Consider the following 20,626-nt stretch of genomic DNA (forward strand, 5'->3'; position numbering starts at 1 on the left):
ATGAACAAATCCCACCATGGTCACTTCTCAGCCCACCTCCTGTGACTCTGGTAACTTCCTGATTCTAATCCTTGCTGACGAAGAAAGCAACAAGACTATGAATCAAAGTTACTTATCTTTCCATCAAACTACCCAAATTAATCAGTGAGGCAAAGACAAAGCAGTAAACTTCACCGAATCTTCTTCTTGAACACATATAAAGATTACATTCCCCAGCCTTTCTCTCAGTTAGTTTGGAGCCACCTGAGTAATTATGGCCAATGGACTGAATGTGCAAAATTTGCAGGCCAAAGCACATAAGAGTGTGCATTCTCCCCACTCTCTCTCTCTTCTCCAGTCATGGGGGACATGGAGGGATTACGTCACGACAGCACAGCCCTAAGATGGAAACAACCTGAATGTGAGTCACCTTTACATGAGGCAGGCAAAAAATCGTTCATGGTTTAAAAGTCTGACATTCCCAGGTTTGTTTAGTTACTAGAGCACAGACTATTATGTCCCAACTCAGTCAACCTTTCAATCAACAAAAATTTGCTAAGTCAAAAATACACCTGCTGTATAACCAACTCTGTGCTGGATATTATGAAAGACCCAGAAAAGAGTATAAAGGGGCTCATTCATTGAGAAAGTACACATTAAGCATTGTGCTAGGTTTTGGTCTCTGTCCTTAAAGTATTTAAAATCTAAATCAAGAAACAAAGCATACACTTGCTAAAAGAAAAAAAGAAAATCAATAGGTATTAGTCATGTAGCCTACCTAGCTAAATCATCTCCCCACACTGATACTTTGTTAAAACACAATATACTTTTTTTTGCCAAATTCATTTCACTTATTTGTATGATTATTTCATGTCAGTCTCTCTCACTGGACTATACATAACTCAACTGCAAAAAGTAGGTGTTCTTGTAGTTTTGGGTTTTTTGCCACCACATTCCCAATACCAGTGTGTGGCAAATAGCAGGCACTCAATAAATACTTATTGAACGAAAGGATTGCTTTACCACATTTTTGCTTTCTCACCTATTTTTCATTAAACTAGCAGGAAATTTTAATATTCTTGGCTGTACTTAATACCTCCTTGATTCAACTATCCTTGGGCTCATTGAAGAGAAGAAAAGCAAAGCTATACTACACATCATTCCATGTCAGAAAGGCTACCAAGTTACTGTATTTCTGGGGCATAAACAAAAGGGATAACCATGTGTGGCTTACCTACTGTTTCACATGAGCTGGTTCATGATGCATGTGTATATTCCTTAGCAATTTCCTACTTCACATGCTAATAACACTGTGCAATGTAAAGTATAAATCAAAGATTCTTTAGGAAATCTGAGTATTATTAAGTGCAAGTCATCCTTCTTATAAACAAAGCTGTAAATTAAAATAAAGCATTCAACGATTTAAAATGTGGGGGGTAATTTTTAATGTAAAACAATGTAAGTTTTTCTTTTGCCCATCTTGGCTACCTATATAGTGATATGAAATATGCATTGGAAATATAATGCGTTTTAGTAGCTCAAAGGAAAGTATATATCTGAAATTAAATTTTTTAAATCTGCACACTAAGAAAACATAAACATTTCATTATCTTCTTTTGATTTTAGCAGTTGGTCTGCTCATTAATGTATCCTTCCTGATATATAACTACCACCTCAAACTCTAAACAACTTCCTATTTCCTATAATCCTCTACATAGTTGGTGGTGTGAAGATTAAAGCTTAGCCAATTAGCCACCCACTGCAGCTGAGTTAATCACATAATCTTTGAGATGGTCACAGAGCAGTGGAGTATGCAATGATTTTTTTTCTCTTTACAGACAAAGATTTAACTAATTGTGAGACTTAGCAATGCTCTCAAATATAAAGGCCAGGAGGGCTTTAAATCAGAAGCTGTGTCATTGCTTTATAAGTCAGGGCTTATCTTCTTCTAAGAGACATTGTTGCACAGAGACTTCTTTAACAAGTTTCCAAATACCCTAAATTAGTCAACCATTGCTTATTTAGACCAAAGCTTACTGCTTTAGACTAATGACCAGTAATCCGTAAGGTAAAACTAAGATTCTGTCACATGACAGCTACCCACTCAATTATGTGATTGCCACATTAATGTCTGTTAAAGGAAATGCTAATCCAAACTGAAGTTTGACAATACTCTTCTCTCCTTAATAAGGCCACATATGAGGAGGGAGAAAAAAGAGGAGGAAAGGGAGGGGTAGGACAACTCCCGGGAACAAGGGAGGGGAAGAAAAAGAGGGTTGCACGAAGTAAACAGGAAAGAGGGAAACAGAGGTAGGGGCTCTTGTAAAAGAAAGTGGCTCCCAGGTTGAAGCGTGCCCTGGTAGGCTCAACTGATTTGCAGCATTGCTGTCAGTTATTATAGGAAATATTGATTAGCAGATTAACCCTGGTTCTCTAACAGTAAATGTGTTGTGTTGATAATCTAGCATTAATGACAAAATGTGCCATAGTGAGAGTGTCTGTAAAATGTTTAAATTCTGACACAGCTTTCCATCTGATGTGCTTCTGCAGGTAATTAATTAAGGGAAAGACACACACCCTCTGCCCCTAAAGCGACAAGGCAACCCAATCAACCTTCATGACATCAAGAATTACAGAAGAAAAAAAAAATGCTGGGAAAAAAACAGAAATTAGAGAAGCAAACAAAAATGTTGGAGGGGCCCAGAACTAGGAATTAACTGTGGGAAGAACTGAGGAAGTCTTTGTGAGTCATTGGAGATACCAGAGAAACCAAATGGCAGAGAAGGTAAGGAGGTTTCTCCAAAAATAGAGCAGAAAGTTCCCCCAACAGTTGGTATTAGAAATAACTATGCAACCTGGCATTCTAGGGAGAAGAGGATACAGTCAAACTGTGAATCCAAACTGCTCATGTCTACAAGTGAATTAAGGGCAGGTCAGAGCAAAAGAATTAAGTATGAAAAATTGGGGATGAAAGGAAAAGCCTCGAGGGTGGGGATTGGGGATAAAGAAGTCAAAAACACTCAGGCATACGCAGGTGAATAAAATCAAAGACCAGCAATTCTGACCTCAAATCTAAGACAATCTACTTCTACCAATATACTTTGGTTTTAACATTCATTCATTCATTAACTCATCCACACACTTATCACTTGTCTCTAGTAAGTCGACAATGGTGCTGTCCTCCCTTGGATCAATGCTACCAGGTGTCTGCTCCCATAGCCCTTAAGTACATTCCCCAGCGACTTTTCTACATAGTTTTTGAGAATGGTTTTATCTAATATGTGTTTTCTTATTGATCAGACTCCCCTGGAACATTTGTAGGACTTGCACTTTTTGGACAAGTATATGAGGACAGTTTCCTGTCAGGGTGGGTACAAGGGGTCTAAAGCAAAATTAGCCCAACAAGCATTCACCAATTGAAGTGAATGAGAAATTCACCTATCATTCTCCTTCCTCTCTTTACCTGCAATGACCCCTCTGAGCCTCTGTTTCTCTTTAGTAAAACGGGATATTATAAAGAGCTCCTGAGCAAATGCACATCAAGACCTTAGCACAGTGCCCAGTGCACAGAAAACGAACAGGAGACATAAGCTACTAGCATCATGACTCATACACCCTAACGCAGAGCAGTGATTCGTTTTTTGTTCATTGGAGTCTCACTCAGTCACCCAGATTGGAGTGCAGTGGCACACTCCCAAGCCACCACAGCCTTGACCTGCTGGACTCCGGCGATCCTTCCGCCCCAGCCTTGCAAGTAGCTAGCACTATAGACGCGCGCTACCATGTCCAGCTAATTTTTTCATTTATTGTAGAGACGAGATCTCACCAAGTTGCCCCGGTTGGTCTTGAACCCCTGGGTTCAGGCAATCCTCTTGCCTCGGCCTCCCAACGTGCCGGGATTAGAGGTTTGAGCCACCACGCCCAGCCCAGAGCAGCGATTCTCCTAACACCTATGAGAACCACCTGGGAGTCTCCCCCAGCCTCACCCCAAACTACGGAAATATGTGGTCCAGACACTTGTATGTCTGCTTTCTCTTTCTTTTTTTGGTCAGCCTCTGGGATGATTCTGATGCAAAGTGCAACAATTAAGAATAAATGATAAAAACAGTATTTCTCAAGTTGTAACATGCATTCAAATTACCTGATGATCTTGCTAAGATGCAAGTTTCAATTCAATAGGTCTGAGTTGAGGTCTTAAAGTTCTAATACGCTTTCAGGTGATGCTGACACTGCTCAACAGCAGGTCACACTTTGAGTGGCAAGGATACAGAGAGAGAACAAGAGTGATGAGGGCAGGTGAGCAGGGACCCCCAAAAAAACAAAACCCGCAAAAACCAAAGATCTAGTGGTAGGACTTAAGAGATCCTCAGAAGGCCTAAACTCATGAGTTGACCCCTTCAGCATCATTCAATGACGCAATTCATGAGAGCAACAAGCAGAGTCTGGCACATAACAGACTTCTCAAACACTGTTACTATGTATCACAACCACCTCCATCACTATCAAGCAGAACAACTTAAATGTTTTCTCTACCTTCTGACTATCACCTGTCTACCTGACCCCTATTTCACCCATGAAATGTGCTCCCCTTCCTAACTAGGCCCTTATTAGTTTCTTGACTCTAAAAATATCTTCCTTTCTTCTTGAAAGATGGTACTTTCTTTTCACCTTGAATTCCCTTGCTTACCTGTTTGGTTGCACCAACCTGGATCACTGCCTTCATCCACTTACTTCACTCCTATGTCCAGGGGACTGACTATGCCAGAGAAATATTGAAAACCATAATAAATTGGCCCCACATAGGCTTGTCTTCACTTAAATACCTTGCCCAGGAGAGTCAAGAAAGTATCACTCCTCCCTCGCCAATGCCTTGCATTCATTCCTTCAAAGAAACAACATTTCATCTAGCTTCCTGCGTTGTACAGTGTTTTTCAGAAAACTTTAGATCACCTGCTTCTGAGAAGATTGGGGCCAACAGGAAAATAACTGTTCCATCCTCTTCATCTTGTCTCAGTGGTCTGCAATCCTGAGTTCATATTAGAATCACCTGGAACCTCTCTAGCCTTCCACCCTAATTTCACTCCGATTTAATTGTCTGAGATGGAGTTTGGTAATATGTGGCTAGGGTAAAAAACCATTGCCGTTGGGAAGTCATATTATATCCAACTAGGAATGAAGCAGAAGCAAACTGGCTCTCGACAGTGAATGCGTCATCCCTAGTGCGGAAGACGAGGAAAGGCGGGTTTCTACCCTAAGCTCATTGCCTTCTATGATGGTTCCCACAACGGTTAAGGGAGTTCTAGAAGCAGGGGGAGGCAAGTTTTAAAGATGTAACAATTTATGGTTCATTAACCTCAGCCTTGGAAAGCTGGACACTCATCCCAGTCTTCCAACAGTTCAGAGCAGCTGTCAGCTGTCTGGAGAGTGAATCACTCACTGGCAAAGAATGGGGAGAAGAATCCACCCGCCAAACTCCTCTACCTCAGTGAGACACGGAACACAGTCTTATTAGGACACATTTTTTCAACACGCCAATTAAAAAGAAAAAAACTCATTTTCCCACACAGATAAGTAGTGACTTCAGGAGTTTACTGGCAACTAACAAAGCAGAAAACACAACCAAAGAATGCAAGAGAAATTTTCTGACTTCATCTGTATTCTACGTAAGTTTGCTCCACCCAAGATGGGATTCAGCCAAATATACCCAATCTACTAAATCTAGACTATTAATGAAAACTAAGTTGAACAGAAAATTATAGTCAAACACTACAAATGAACAGAATATATTTTATTAGCTAAAGAAATTAAGCCATTCAGGAAATGGTACAATATCTGCAAATAAATCTTCACCCACCAAACAATCCCTGTAAATGAAAATATCCTACCTGATTAGATCTGGTTCAGCACCCTCATTCTTAAAGGATGCCAGAAGTAGTCTCTCTCGAGTTACAAGATCATCCAATAGGTTCTGTCTTCGATCCCCTTCAAGTTGTGTTCTGCAGACATCTTGTTAAGGTTCAATGGTGGATGAATTACCTCAATTTATCTAGTACATTATCAAGTTAACTATTCAAGCCAATTGTGGCTTTAACAGTCCCTAACTACCACTATCCAGAAGAGATCTGATTCCTGCTCTGACCTTCAACTTCGCTGATCCTTTAGGTAAAGGACCTTGACAGTATCATTACAGAAGGATTTATAAACACTGCAACAGATCACAACACAAGTTCCTTCATTGAGAAATATACCAGGTAAGTACTATTTTCCTTCCAGTGACCGACATTTAAATGATTTTTCCTGTCAATGGAACAATCTGTCTGAATGATCCTAGGTTTTGAGTTATAGGTGTCAGTGTTTGGAGGTGTTTTCCTACACGTTAACACACTAAGATTTCTGTTTTTAAAAAGGTGGGGGGAGGCCATGTGCTCTTTAAGCTCTGGTTCCCCTCCCCAATCTGAGGGAGGTGGATCCCCCTTTTCTCTCTCTCTCTCTCTCTCCAAACTACTTTCTAAATAAACTATTTTCTCAATCTAAAAAGCAAAAACAAAAAGGTTGGAGGAGAATCCTTTATATTGTCTTCTTTCTTTCATATTAATACCTATTAACATACCCAGAATTTGTTTTAAGAAGTGCTACTTTATGCAACAGATTTGCTCTAAAAATTGTTACCATCGGTTCATTATTTAAATATTAAATATGACATGATCTTTGAAGGAAATGACAAAGAAAGAAATGACAAAGAATCATATTTTCATGTATGATTCTAGTAAGCGTGCTAGACAAGGAGTCTCAAGGGCAGTTTTACTCCTGTTATGAACACTATCTATGATCTCAAACCAGTTATTTCACCTGTTTCTTTATAGATAACACCAGATAATCTCTAACACCTTTTCCAGCACAATTCAAAAGTGATGGTTAAAAAAATAAATCAAGACTAAACCCAAATCCAAAGTTTTAAATATCCAAAATACTAGCTTTTTTGAAGCAAACTACACAAATTCTTCTAGGTTGGTGTGTGTGTGTATGTGTTTATGTGTGAAGAAACAAAGAAAATGTTGAAGGAAAAAATTTCTGCCATAAAGCAAGTAGAGAAAGCTAACACTTTTCAAAGGATATATCTGACACAAAATATAAAAATGAGCATAAAAATAAGCCAACTCAACTCAGTTTTACTCAGCTTTTACTTTTTTATTAAGTGGCCCTTATTATATTAGAGTTGAAACACTGGTAATTCAAAGTAACCCTGACCTCAATTATTTAGTCCTAGTAAAAATAGCAAGACAATAGTGAGACTGCTACTTTGGACTTACAGATACTTTTATTTTTATTTTATTTTATTTTATTGAGTAGGAGTCTCACTCCGTAGCCCAGGTTGGAGTGCAGTGGCACACTCGCAGTCACCCCAGCAAAGACTTACTGTGCTCCGGCAATCCTTCTGCCTCAGCCTTCCAAGTAGCCAAAACTAAAGGTGCATGCTACCACACCCTGCTAATTTTTGATTTACTGTAGAGATGAGATCTCGCCAAGTTGCCCGGGCTGGTCTCAAAGTCACGGGCTCAGCCACTTGCCTTGGCCTCCTAAAGTGCTAGGATTACAGGCTGAGTCACCGAGCCTGGCCAATACTTTTATTTTTAGAAGAGGGATATAAAACATTGTACATAAGCCCAAATATTTCTGAGAAATTGGCAGAATCATGTAGCAGCATCACCAATGCCCAGGTGGAGAAACCACAGCCCAGGGAATCTCTAATTTTTACTGGTAATTTTGCATAGAAAAGAGCTAGCTAGCTATTAAAATAGTTAAAAAAAAAAATAAAACTCAGGCAAAAATTTTTCTCAGTATCAACACTAGTTAGAAAAATCATAAGTCCTCAAAAGCAATATAGCCAAGCAGCATTATTGGCTTTAGATATTTTAAAAATAATAATAATAAATGAATTCTCACAACATTCCATAATGCCACGCTTTCCTGAGTCAAATTACTACCATTACTTTTCCATTTCCTGCTTGACAACAATCACTAAGTACCCCATTTGGAAATCATAAAGTAGCAACCATAACAAAGTAACAGTGAACTTAAATACTTCCTCTGTATTAATAAAAGAGCCAAATATTAAACTTTTTACCAATTCAATATTAAGAATAAATATTGATGTGTATCAAATTAATGGTAAATTATCAATAAGGTAGAAGGTTTTTGTTTTCAACTTAAAAGAAGTTCCTTGGGCAACCCCTTCAGGTCCCCTCCCACTGTGGAAGCTTTTCTGTCTTCTCAATAAATCCTGCTTTCAAAAAAATAAAAGAAGTTCCTAAAAAATTAAGAAATAACAGAAGCTGTGAAAGATTTATACAGGACAAAAATAAGACTCTTAGATTGTGGAAAGTACTAATTACATCACAATACAGGTTCAGCATCCCTAACCTGAAAATCTGAAATCCAACATCTAAAACTTCTTGAATGCCAACATGATGCCACAAATGGAAAATTCCATACTTGACCTCATGTGATGGGTTTCAGTCAAAACACAGGTAATGTTGTATGAAATTACCTTCAGGCTATGTGTATAAGTTGTATATGAAGCAAATGAATTTCATGTTTAGACTTGGGTCCCGTCCCTAAGATATCTCATTATGTAGATGCAAATATTCCAAAGTCTGAATTCCAAAACACCTCTGGTCCCCAGCATTTTGGATCAGGAGACTGTATTAGCTAGCATTGTCTTATGTCCTATGCTCAACTCACCCCAAAAACCTTTGGTTTGTTGGGATTTCAGTTATCTAACCACCCAAGTAAACATATGTTGAACTATGATCCAATATTACAATCAAGTACAGATTCAAACTGCTCAGAGGTTTAAACATAAAAAATAAAATAATAGAAGTATTATTAGAAGACATAGGAGCTAGGCATGGTGGCTCACACCAGTAACCCCAGCACTTTGAGAGGCGGAGGTGAGAGGATTGCCTGAGCTCAGGGGTTCAAGACCAGCCTGGGCAACTTGGCAAGACCTTATCTCTACAATAAATTAAAAAAAATTAGCTGGGTGTGGTGACATGCACCTGTAGTTCCAGCTACTTAGAAGCTGAGTCAGAAGGATCGCCTGAGCCTTACAGGTCAAGACTGTGGTGGCCGTGAGTGTGCCACTACACTCCAGCCTGGGTGACAGAGTGAGACTCTGACTCATTTAAAAAAAAAAAGACATAGGAGAACTTGTTAATAAACTTGAAGTAGAAAAAAATCTTTCCAGGCAATACTGAAAACCTAGAGACCATAAAGGAAAACTAGAAACCATGACTATATAAAGCTTTATCTGCAAAACAAAATTACAAGTGGCAAATAGTGGCTAGTGAAATAAAGGCAAAGGACATAATAGGGCACAGAAAAAAAGAAACACTAATATCTCAAATGCAAGAACATTAAGTTTCACATTAGTAAAATAAATGCAAAGTAAAACAAGATACCACTTTCACCTACCAGATTAGGAAACTGTGACAAGACAGTTTTGGAAACAGATGAGGAACCAGGCATTTTCATACCTTCCTGATGGGAATGTAAAAAGGTCATTCAATTGCCAGACTGCCTTCTAAACATATAACATAAAAGGCACATTCTTTCAACAGGAATTCTTCATAGATTCATTCATCCATAAAAGCCTAGAACTTAGGAGTAAGGATATTCATTGCAACATTTTTTATAATAGCCAAATATTGGAATCATCAATAAGGAACTAGAGCATTTATGCAATGAAATGCCTTGCAGCCTAACAGAAAAGCTGTTTATGGACTGATGATAATGACAATTAACATTTCTGAGAACATACTAAGTGCTTATAGGAATTATCTGACATAGAATAATCTCCAAAATACAGTGTTAAATGAAAAAATAATAAAAGCAGCAGCAGCAAGGGACTAAACAGGGAATAATATTCTCACTATGTTAAAAATAAAATCAGACATATATATGCTTGTACATACTTGCCACAGAAAACTTCTGGAAGGATATTCAAACACTGCCTCTAAGAAAGGGGACCTGGGAATTACAGAATGTTGTTCTGTATTGTTTGACTCTATCATATGGTAATTAATAAAATCACAAGCTTCAAACTGTATGTATAAGCTGATTCTTTTATAGTCAAACAATTTTATTTCATATCTACACATACATATACTTCATGCCTAGAAAAGTCTGGGATGATAAGTACCAACCATCAACACTGTTAACTATGAAGAATAAGATGGAATAGGATGAGGAAGAGAGAGGGATCATTGGTAAAAACTAACAATAAGAAGTGTATAGGTACAGTAAGAAAGAGATTGGCAGTAGCAGGATACTGCCAGGGGAAGGAAAGGGGCAAAAAAACATCACTAAGGGTATCTGAACTCAAACCAGGTGAAGTGGAGACCAGAGGGAGGCCCAAACTTTACCTGTACAATGGCCACTTGTATACCTAATTCTGAATTATACCCCACATTTTTTAAATTTTTAAATTTTTAAAAAATTAAAAAGAAAAAAAGAAGTGTATAAGTAGAAAGTACTTTTTATAATAAAAACAATTAAGATAATTGTTAAAATGCAGCAGATACTAATTAGAGATTTAAACTAATGTTAAGTATGAACTGACAAAGAATATCAGTTTCAAAAGCAGCAAAACTTGGTGATTATGTTTTGCAGATCAGCTGATGAACAGAACTCCAGAGAGTTGATGCTAAAAGAGGCCTCAGGGATCCCCTAGTCAAATTCTCTTGTTTTTCTGATCAAGAAATTAAGGCCCAGCATGGCTAAGTCAATCAGCTTGTTAACAGTAATGCCGGGATAGAGCCAAACTCTTTCCATCCTAGGTCAGGGCTTTTTCCACCTCATGCTGGGCTTGCCCATCAAACTTTCCAAGGGCTTCTCCACCCTGAGGTGCCCAGCACTGCTCACTTAATTTGCCACTTCTTCGAATCCTGTAAACAATACTGTGAATACGAATTCAAAATATTCCCAGAGACTCCCTGTAAATCTGGGAAAACTGGAAAACTATCCAATTAGGAACACTCTATGTTTCATAATTTATTTTATTCTATGGAGAGAACAGAGTATAGGGAGATGGGGTGAGGAGAGGAGCAAAAACAGATTGATAAATGGGCCATCTGCGTGGTACTCTTGTATATAAGGGATGTTGTTAACAAGAAGTCAAAGAATCATCCAAGCAAAAACCTATGCTGCACATATGTGGACATGAATGTGGTAGCTGAGCAGAGTAAGGGAATAGGGACAGAGTGTCCCTGAGGCTAAGGGCAGGAGGAATACAGGCCACACAGTCAGCAGTCAGTGTTAGGGACCTCCTCTTCCACCACCTTGGTGAATAAGCAAGAAAAAAGGTCAGAGAGACAAATAAGGAAAAGGAAGAACTAAATACCACAGTACTTCATCATTGGCTAGGCTGATTTTACATGTAATTATAGCCAATTCATGGCTATATACAGTTGTAAACGAAACCAGATCCTGATTTCAAATGGCCAATACCTACTACCAGTATATATAAGCCCAGCTTCTCTGCTGTAACCTGGTAAGCACACTGAACCACAGATAAAGTGGGGGTGAATATGTTGCTGGATCCATAGGACCAACCCATTCCAGCTCCTGGATTTTCTCTTTATTTGGTAGAAGGCTTAAGAATCTAGGTTAGTCTTACTTTATGAATGAGTAACTCTGAAGTAGAAAAAAGTCTGCAGATAATTACTTCTCCATGCCATAACAGAAGAAAGACAAGGAGACAGTTCAAGATTTCAGAGGCCAGAGGACTTTTCTGGCTAACTTTATTTTTCTAGGTCAACAAACTCTACTAAATACCTGTAATGTACCAGCCCAAGTCCCTTCCTTCCTCAAACCACTGTCCACATTTTCAAGTCCTATTTTAATGCCACCATTATCTGGGTGCTTTGATATAACCAACTTACATGACTAAAAACTCCAAAAAGGACTATCTGTAAATTCTCAATGGTAGCTGTAATTTTTATACCAACGACAAAATAATAAACAGCAGCTAATCCTGAAGGAAGACTTACTATATGTGAAGCACCTACTATGCACATAATCTAACCCTCACAACAATCCTATAAGCCAGGTGGACTTTTAGCATCCCTATTCTGCAAATGAGAAAAATGAGGCCCAAAGAGGTTAAGTAACTTGCCCAAATTTACACAGTAAGTGTTGATAACTACCTTTTATTCAACACCCACTGTTATGGGGGCTAGTCCTGTGAGGGACTTTAAGAACAGTTTCTACAACTTTCCCAAAACTTTGCACAGTATGATTATTCCTCCCTTATAGATAATGAAATGAAGGTCCAGAAAGGCTAAATTGCTGTTTGGCCTTGAGTAAGTGGCAGAACTGGTCTTCAATCTAGTTATCTGGAGCCAAAGTCAGTGTTGCTCCCACTATACCAATTGTGCCCAGACTTGCAGATTTCATGGACCAGTATTATTTCCAAACAAATTGGGGGGAGATACATAAAATTGCCAATTACATATTTGGCCAGGTATAGATGTTCAAAAAAACAACACCCATATTAACTACTTTTAATATCCTGATGAAAGGTATGAAGATTTTTTTCTTTTTTGGTCAGAGTCTCACTCTGTCACACAGGCTGGAGTGCAGTGGCACGCTCACGACCACCCCAGCATCAACCTGCTGGGCTCAGGCAATCCTTCCGCCTCAGCCTTCCAAGTAGCCGGAACTACAGGCGTGTGCTACCATGCCCAGCTAATTTTTTGATTTATTGTAGAGACGAGTTCTCACCAAGTTGCCCAGGCTGGTCTCGAACCCCTGGACTGAGACAATCCTCTCACCTCAGCCTCCCAAAGTGCTGGGATTACTGGTTTGAACCACTGTACCCGGCCAGTAAGGAGATTTTAACACCAAAAACTAGAAAGAATCATGTAACAGGCTATTAATCAGACATAAGCACTGACATAAGCATTATTGTCTCATTTTTCTCATGTTACCAAGAACCAGTGAAGACTGTCATGGACAATGTGTGAGAACCACTTTACCTCCACTGCAGCCCCCAGGAATACCTCTAAAATCTATTCAGTTAGCCTTTCCACACCAACATTCATTGGAGTTTGTTATATAGTGATTACCATGTCTACTTATGTACCTACCTATCTACCTACCTACGTGTCTCCCTCCCAAAAAAGTACAAGAGTTAGAAAAAGTTAAGGATTTTTTTTAAAAGGCTTTCTCCCAAGACATCAAAATAACTTTTGACATTAAACCCCTTTGCAAAGAGAGTTTCTTTGTTCTCTTTAAAGAAGTAAAGGTGCTGCCTTTGAAAAGTCAACAAAAAGGCAGGCTTCATGTAAAGCCAATTCTAAGAATATCTTTAGTATTATCTGAAATTTCACAGGCAACCTCCCATGGCATATACCTTTTCTCAGCTGGTGAAGCAATTGCAATTCCTATCTCAAAGAAGCATTGTGAATAGAAGTTAATGTCTTTCGGCAATTTTAAACTCTCTGGCTGCAAGACTTAGGCTTATTAATTGCAAACTAGCAGATTCAGAAGAACAGACCTTTCATTTTAATTTCACATTTATTCTTGCTATGAATACTTTTTCGGAAAAGAGCATATCATATCCCTTAACTCCATGAATTTAATTGCTTGTAAGCATGGTCATAGGACTTATCTTTCTGGCAATTCCTAGTGTTCTTTGGAAAACTTCACAAATGTAGAGAGGCATAAATTATTAAGTATCATAAACTCTCAACTACCTAGCACAGTAAGGAAATGTGGTATTCAAACATTCACATTAAAAAGTCACCCAACATTAATTACGCCTCAAAAAAAGGATTAAAAAGTCACTCCATTGGTGATTTATGGACAAAAATTTTTCTAAGAGTTACAACATCATAAAGTATACCTAATAAACCACAACGAACACTGTTTAATCTTTTTGATGGTTAAGAAGGTTATTGAGGATTTGCATTATAAACAGGATTTGTCTTGGCACTCCAGCAACAAGCCAATTAATAGAGAATTCTAATTGAAGACATGCCAGGTGACAGTTGACTATGTTATTTCTACTAAAGTAGAATTCAGCTTTTAAACAACTGACTTTGGGGCCAGACAGCCCTGTGTTTGAATCTGACTCTTCTGTTTCCCATCTATGGGGTCCTGGGCAAGTTATTAAAGCTCTCAAAGATTCCTCTCCTCAGTGTAAAAAACTCCTCTGCTGGAATGCTGGATTCTCTTTCCAACGTTATCAGTGACTTGAGGTGCAAAGCTTGACTCTGCCTCAAAATCTGCTTTTGTAAAGAAGAGTAGGGACCACCAAAACAAACTAATAATATGAAATTATTAGGCCTGACAAGTCTGATGTATCTTAAATCTGGAGGATAACTGCTATAGAATTATTTAAAATGTTTAGGAAGAGGAAGGATGTCACGGGAAGGAAAGTTGGGAGGAACAGAAGAATTAAAAGGAGGCCTTCATAATATAGAAGCTAATTCCCTTCTTACATATTAAAAGAAAAGTTGCCTCTCTGAAAATACAGAGGTTTGTGAGCACCCCCATGAGGTGGATTATCGGAATGCCATCCCTGGTATTGCCTCAGTTACGGTAGAAATAAACCAGTTATTGGAAAAAAGAAATAGGATTTTAAAGAAAATGTTATATTCCAGTTGAGTTTTTTATTTCTCCTAGGAAATTCTAAATTATCCACATTAAAGTCCCTAAATATTTTTGTAATGTTTTAAATAACTTGGTTCAGTGCTATCAGTGCTTATTGCTTAATTCAGTAATTTGCGAAGTACTTCTGAGATCACCACAAAACTAAAAGTCTATGAGATTTCAATAGATGGCCAGACCGTAAGCATTTAGAGGAACAAAGTCAATTATTACTGTGGCATTCTTGGTACTCTATAATTAATAACTAGCAAAAATTTTTAATAGAAAAAATAAAAGTTCTTAATTTGTGTATTTTTCTGGCCTTATAGATTTAACACATAAATTACACAAAAAATAATCAGTTCTACCTTAAAGGAAGTTAGCAAATACGTTGTTATTAATGTTATACCATGAAACAATATTTAGTTACCTTTCTAATATATTTGCTTTAGATAACAATAAAATGAATTTATACACCTTGACCGCATGTGCAGGTTTCTCAGTACTTAATAGTGAAAGTGGAGGAAACAGCCCTGGCCCATCTGAAACTACTTGAGGGTCTACATATTAAGACTGTTGATTTTGGGAAAACAAAAACTCTTTAAATCATAGACTAACTGTGCATAACAAATGATACCACATTGAGGGTAAAGTTACTAAGTGTGTCAGAATATTCCAATTGTGCTAAAAATAAGGCCTCAGTTGTTACTGAAATTCAACTTTTATTTGAAACCATAGTGGATTGATAATATTTGGAAAATCATGCAATTAATCTACATCAACTTTCCTGGTAACATAAAAAGATTACACTGGGGGGGGGAATCTTTTTTTAAACAGCTTCAATTGTTGTATACAAAAAGCTATATTTATACATTATTCCATATTTAAAATTGGGCGGTAATCATTTCCCGAGATACCAAAAGTCAAGTCTTTGGCATGAACTACTGACGAATGATGAGAGATCAGCTTGAGATCAGTTTTCAAACCAATATAAACTCAGGTATGAAGGCTTAGTTTAGGTAACAGGTCATATGTATTTCCTAAACTGATCAGGATACTAATCCCTGAAAGCAAAAAAAAAAAAAAATTGACAGTGTTGGTAGGAAGAAATTGTGGTACAACTTGCTTCAAGCAAGTGCCACCCCATCCCCAACCCCCAAAATTCCCAAAATAGAGGTAGTATCTGTGCCACTGGAAAATAAGAATACAAACAAGTCACATCTCAGTAATCTTCATAAATGGGGGAGAGGGGAGGAGAAAAAAGATACATGGTTTCTACTGGTATTGGCCTCTTCAAAAAGAAATGGATCATTAAAAACTCTGCAAACTCCCAGAAAGGGAGTCACAGCTCAGGATTATCATGGAAGTTTTCATTTTGGAGCAATGGCTAGCCATCTTCAAAGCAGTCTAGACAGGGAGCAATGCAGGGCTCTGTAAATAGAACACTGACAGAAAGCATTACCTTCCTGCACTGTATGGGTTACACCCAAATAAGTTAATTCCTTTGGTATATCTTGCTTTGCCAGCATATTCACTGTAAAACATGTAACAGACACTTAAAATAGAAATCAAGATTATAGGCAATATTTTGGAAACCAGGTCTTCCTCAAGCTGTGGAAAAATCTGGGTGGCCCAGATTCCTTCCTTTCTTAAAATAAGATTGCTTTTCCTCCCACTCCAGAAAAGAGGTGGAAATGTTTACATGGATACATCTGATGTGTTGACACAGCTCTTAGCAATAAGTCCTTCAAAAGGGCGATCTTTTCCTTCAGGTTCTGCAACAAAGCTCTGATTGTCACGGTAAGCTGAAAAGAAAAGAACACATCCTAAGTATTCTAGTCCAGAGGTGCAGAATCTACTAAATTATATCGAAGAAGTGCTGTTTTACAGGCTATGATTCAATCAAGGAAGGGCTGGAAGAACTGCTTGCCCTCCTAATAAGGAACTCAGGGCTGTAAGGAGTGTGAACCGTGGCCTGGCCCCACCACCCACCTAAGGTTTCTACCCTCTCTATAACCTGGGCAAGTGGTGATCCAGGCCAGACTTGAACACCTACACTCACTGGAAACTGTCAGTTTGCAGTCACAATCAACTGAATTCTGTCCCCTGAGCTGCTATGCATTGATCCTATTTATCTGCCTTGGAGCCATGCAGGAAATTGTGTTCCCAAGTCTTCATTCAACAGCAAAAGCCCACAGTTCCCTCAGCCAGGCTTCAAATGACAAGGTGTCAAGTCCCACTGCTATCCCAACCAGTCTTTCTAAACACACTGGTGAAATTTATAACCCATTGAAATGTTTTACAGCAATGCGTTCTTTTTATACAAGAGAAATGTTAGCCACACGACTCATTTTCCAGGACCGTGTGCATTTTCTCCAATCATTCTAGAATCCCAGAGGAAATTTTTGTTTGTAACTCTAAAGTATTACATTAAAAAAGGAGGAGGGATGGAGAGAAAGTTTCTCAAGAATTTGAAAATGTGAAAAATAAAACTGCCCATTTAAGTTAAAACATATGCAACCATGGATGAAACCAGAGATATGAGGGGGGACCCAAGAAAATGGAATTATCTTTTGGAGGGTGGGCCCCTCGTAGTACAGGCTTCTCCACTAGGCAAGTGTTCTAGGAACCCATCGGCACCAGTGTATCAGCTAGCATTGTTGTGAGAGGCTGTGTTTGGCTTCAGTGAATTTTTTTTTTGGAGAGTCTTTCAACATATTTGCCCATTTCATGATGGGTGATTTACAAGCGCACCTGCCCACACTGTACTGAGTGTTCAGCAGTTTTTGACCAAAAATGTCATGATCATAATGCCCCACCCGCCCCATTCACCAGTCTCTGAGTGACGTTTTTTATTTTCCCAGATGAAAAAAATCCTCAAAGAAAAACGTTTTGCCGATGTGGAAGAGGGGAAACAAAAAATGGCAGCAGTAACAGGCATCAAAATCGACGAGTTCAAAAACTGTTCTGGGCAGTGGAAAAAGCATCTTGATAGGTGTAATGCATCAAATGGAGAGTACTTTGAAGGAGACTGAAGTTTAAACATGGAAGAATAAGTACACAATTTTTTATAAATAAATCTTGCAGTTTTTTGGTTCCCCCCTCTTCATATGTTAAAGATAGAACACCACAGGTTTCATTACTACTTTGTTAAAAGTAGCAATTATACAACGTGGGTGGAAGCAGATGCTCTCTCCTTAAATTAGTAGAATCACTCTAATGAAAAACAGAAGAACGCCAGAGACTGGCCAAAGGCTACACACATCAAGTGACTCCCCACCCCAATCATCAATGGCCAAGAAAAGTCTAACTTTATTCTAATACCTGTGGGAACCAAGAAAGAACCACCCACAATGTTTATGGGGAAACACGAAAGCAAGCAGATCTCTCCTCATTCAAAACTAAAGAGCAAAGCAAGCAAACAAAAACATAGCGTGCACGTGCACACACACGCGCGTGCACACACGATACACCCAGGTCTATAAAAACGCCACAAAATCAAATACCAAAAGCAATCAAGAGATGAAAGAGTATACAGCCATTAAAAATTATGACTCAATTCTCAATTTGTTTACACAGAAAGAAATCCATCACAATTTATTAAAAGAAAAAAGGTCAAGTCATAAAATAAAACATCACCCAAATAAAGAAAAAAACAATCCAGGAACTAAATATACCAAAATGCCTAGGATGATTATCTCTAAGTAGTGGAATTTCTTAATATTTTATAAGAAAATGATTACTTTTAGGCCAGGCTCAGTGGCTCAGCCTATAATTCCAGCACTTTGGGAGACTGTGGCAAGTGGACTGCCTGAGCCCGCGGGTTTGAGACCAGCCCATGCAACTTGGTGAAAACTCGTCTCTACAATAAATCAAAAATTAGCCGGGCGTGGTAGCGCATGCCTGTAGTTCCAGCTCCTTGGAAGGCTGAAGCGGAAGGATCGCGGGAGCCCAGCAGGTTGACACTGGGGTGGCTGTGAGTGTGCCACTGCACTCCAGCCTGGGCGACAGAGTGAGACTCCAACTCAAAAAAAAAAAAGGAAAACGATTACTTTTATAATCAGAAAAATGATCCATTATCATAATTAAACAGAAGCTTTCAAAAGCACAGAAAAGGATGGAAAGCCTAATATATATTTCAGGCTAACATAACCCTGGTGACAAGCACTGACAGAGATACCCACATGCTAATCTCTCTTAAAGATTATAAATGTAAAAATCTTTAAAAAAAATATGAGCCAAGCAAATTCAGAATTACATGAAAAAGAACAATATATGATAACCAAGTAGAATTTATTTTAGTAATTTTAGAACAGTTTGATGTTAGAAAAATCTAATAATAAAACTCATGATGTTAATTATTAAAACAGATAAACACATGATTAATACAGAATGGGGGAAATTAAAATAAAAATTAAAAAAAGAAAAACTAAGAACAGAACACTAATATTTTAAAGGCAATATTAACTTTGGTCTAGATGTTCTAACCAATTTAGTAAAACAAATTAAAGAAATACATAAGGACTGGAAAGGAGGAGATTAAGTTATCATTATTTGCAAATTGATAATAGTATACTTGGAAAAGTTAAGAGAATCAACAGAATGATAATTAGAAACAGTAACAGAATTCTATATGGTGATGATTCATAAAATGAAAAAAGCAAGGGCATTTCTAAATACAAGTAATATCTAGAGAAAATTATTTAAATTGTTATGTTTAAACTTCATTGACAATACCAACAAAACCTTAAAAATGTCTAACATAGTGCCTGGCACATGGTATGCAGTAAATATTGCAGAAGGAATAAATAAAAAGAGACATTCAATAATGTAAAATTTAAGTTTTCTACACTTTATTTCTTGTTGTTTTTTTTTTTTTTAGAGATAGTGTCTCATTCTGTCACCCAGGCTGTAATGCAGTGGTACAATCATAGCTCACTGTATGTACCCTTGAACTCCTGGGCACAAGCAATCCTCCCACCTTAGCCTCCTGAGTAGCTAGGATCACAGGTGCATACTACCAAGCCCAGTTAATTTTTTAACTTTTTGTAGAGAGGGGTCTTGCTGTGTTGCCTAGGCTGGTCTCAAACTCCTGGGCTCAAGCGATCCTCTAAACTCAGCCTCCCAAAGCACTGGTATTAAACATGTGAGCTATCATGCCTGGCCAATTTTCCCCAATTTAATTTCTAAATGTACTACATGTCTATTCAAAATCTCATTTGGAATTGTTTTATTGCAGAGGAGGTAATAATTGAGGCACAGGACCAAGTTTTTTTTTTTTTTTTTAATAAAGTTTCACAAAATTACTCTAAAAGAAGGATAAATGGAGGAAAATTTTTTAAAATCCCGAATATGTATAATATAGGAGGCCTTAAACAATTAGAAAAGACATCGTCATAAAAAACTACAATAGTATGATGCCAGCATTTTCAACAGATTCAATAGTACAATACAATAGATGGCCTAGAAACAGTGCAGTTGTATAAAAATTCAGTGAATGAAATCTGACGTATTTCTTGTCTTAGGAAGAGGAAATGAACAACTGAACAAATGGAAAAGAACAAAATTAGATACCTACAACACACCAAATGAAACTTCAAATATTTCAAAGATTTACGCACACGCATATGCACACACACACAACACAAAACAACAGAAAAAAAAGTTTACAGAAAATTTAGAGAATTAAGTAAAATATTTATATAATCTCTGGGTGTAAAAGACTTTTCTAAGCATGGCATCCCCTTCCCTGTAAGAAAAGACCACAAATAAAAATACTGATAACTTCCAATAAAATTTAAAAACAAGTACATATGTTAACGTCACTTACAAAATTAAAAGCCAAATTAATAGAAAAAATATTTGTACTAAATATGCTAGATCAAAGCTTAATATAGTTAATATATATAAGAAATAATAAGATTAGGCCAAGGACGTTATGCAGGCAATTCAGAAAGAAAGAAACACAAATATGCAATAAATATATGAAAAGATA

At 37.7% G+C, this 20,626-nt stretch overlaps 1 protein-coding gene across 1 annotated transcript in view; it reads right to left on the reverse strand.

Annotated features, from left to right (window-relative positions):
• Positions 1–20,626, reverse strand: part of STX8 (syntaxin 8) — a 285,159-nt gene that overhangs the window by 257,298 nt on the left and 7,235 nt on the right. Inside the window, exons 3-4 of the mRNA XM_008072461.1 lie at positions 16,342–16,436; positions 5,865–5,975 (exon numbers count right to left, since the gene is read on the reverse strand). Coding sequence (XP_008070652.1) covers positions 5,865–5,975; positions 16,342–16,436 — 206 coding nt within the window. The remainder of the gene's footprint in view (positions 1–5,864; positions 5,976–16,341; positions 16,437–20,626) is intronic.

The sequence above is a fragment of the Carlito syrichta genome, unplaced genomic scaffold, assembly GCF_000164805.1.
Source record: "Carlito syrichta isolate Samal-C Ts95f unplaced genomic scaffold, Tarsius_syrichta-2.0.1 Scaffold315198, whole genome shotgun sequence".
Taxonomy (NCBI): Eukaryota; Metazoa; Chordata; class Mammalia; order Primates; family Tarsiidae; genus Carlito; species Carlito syrichta.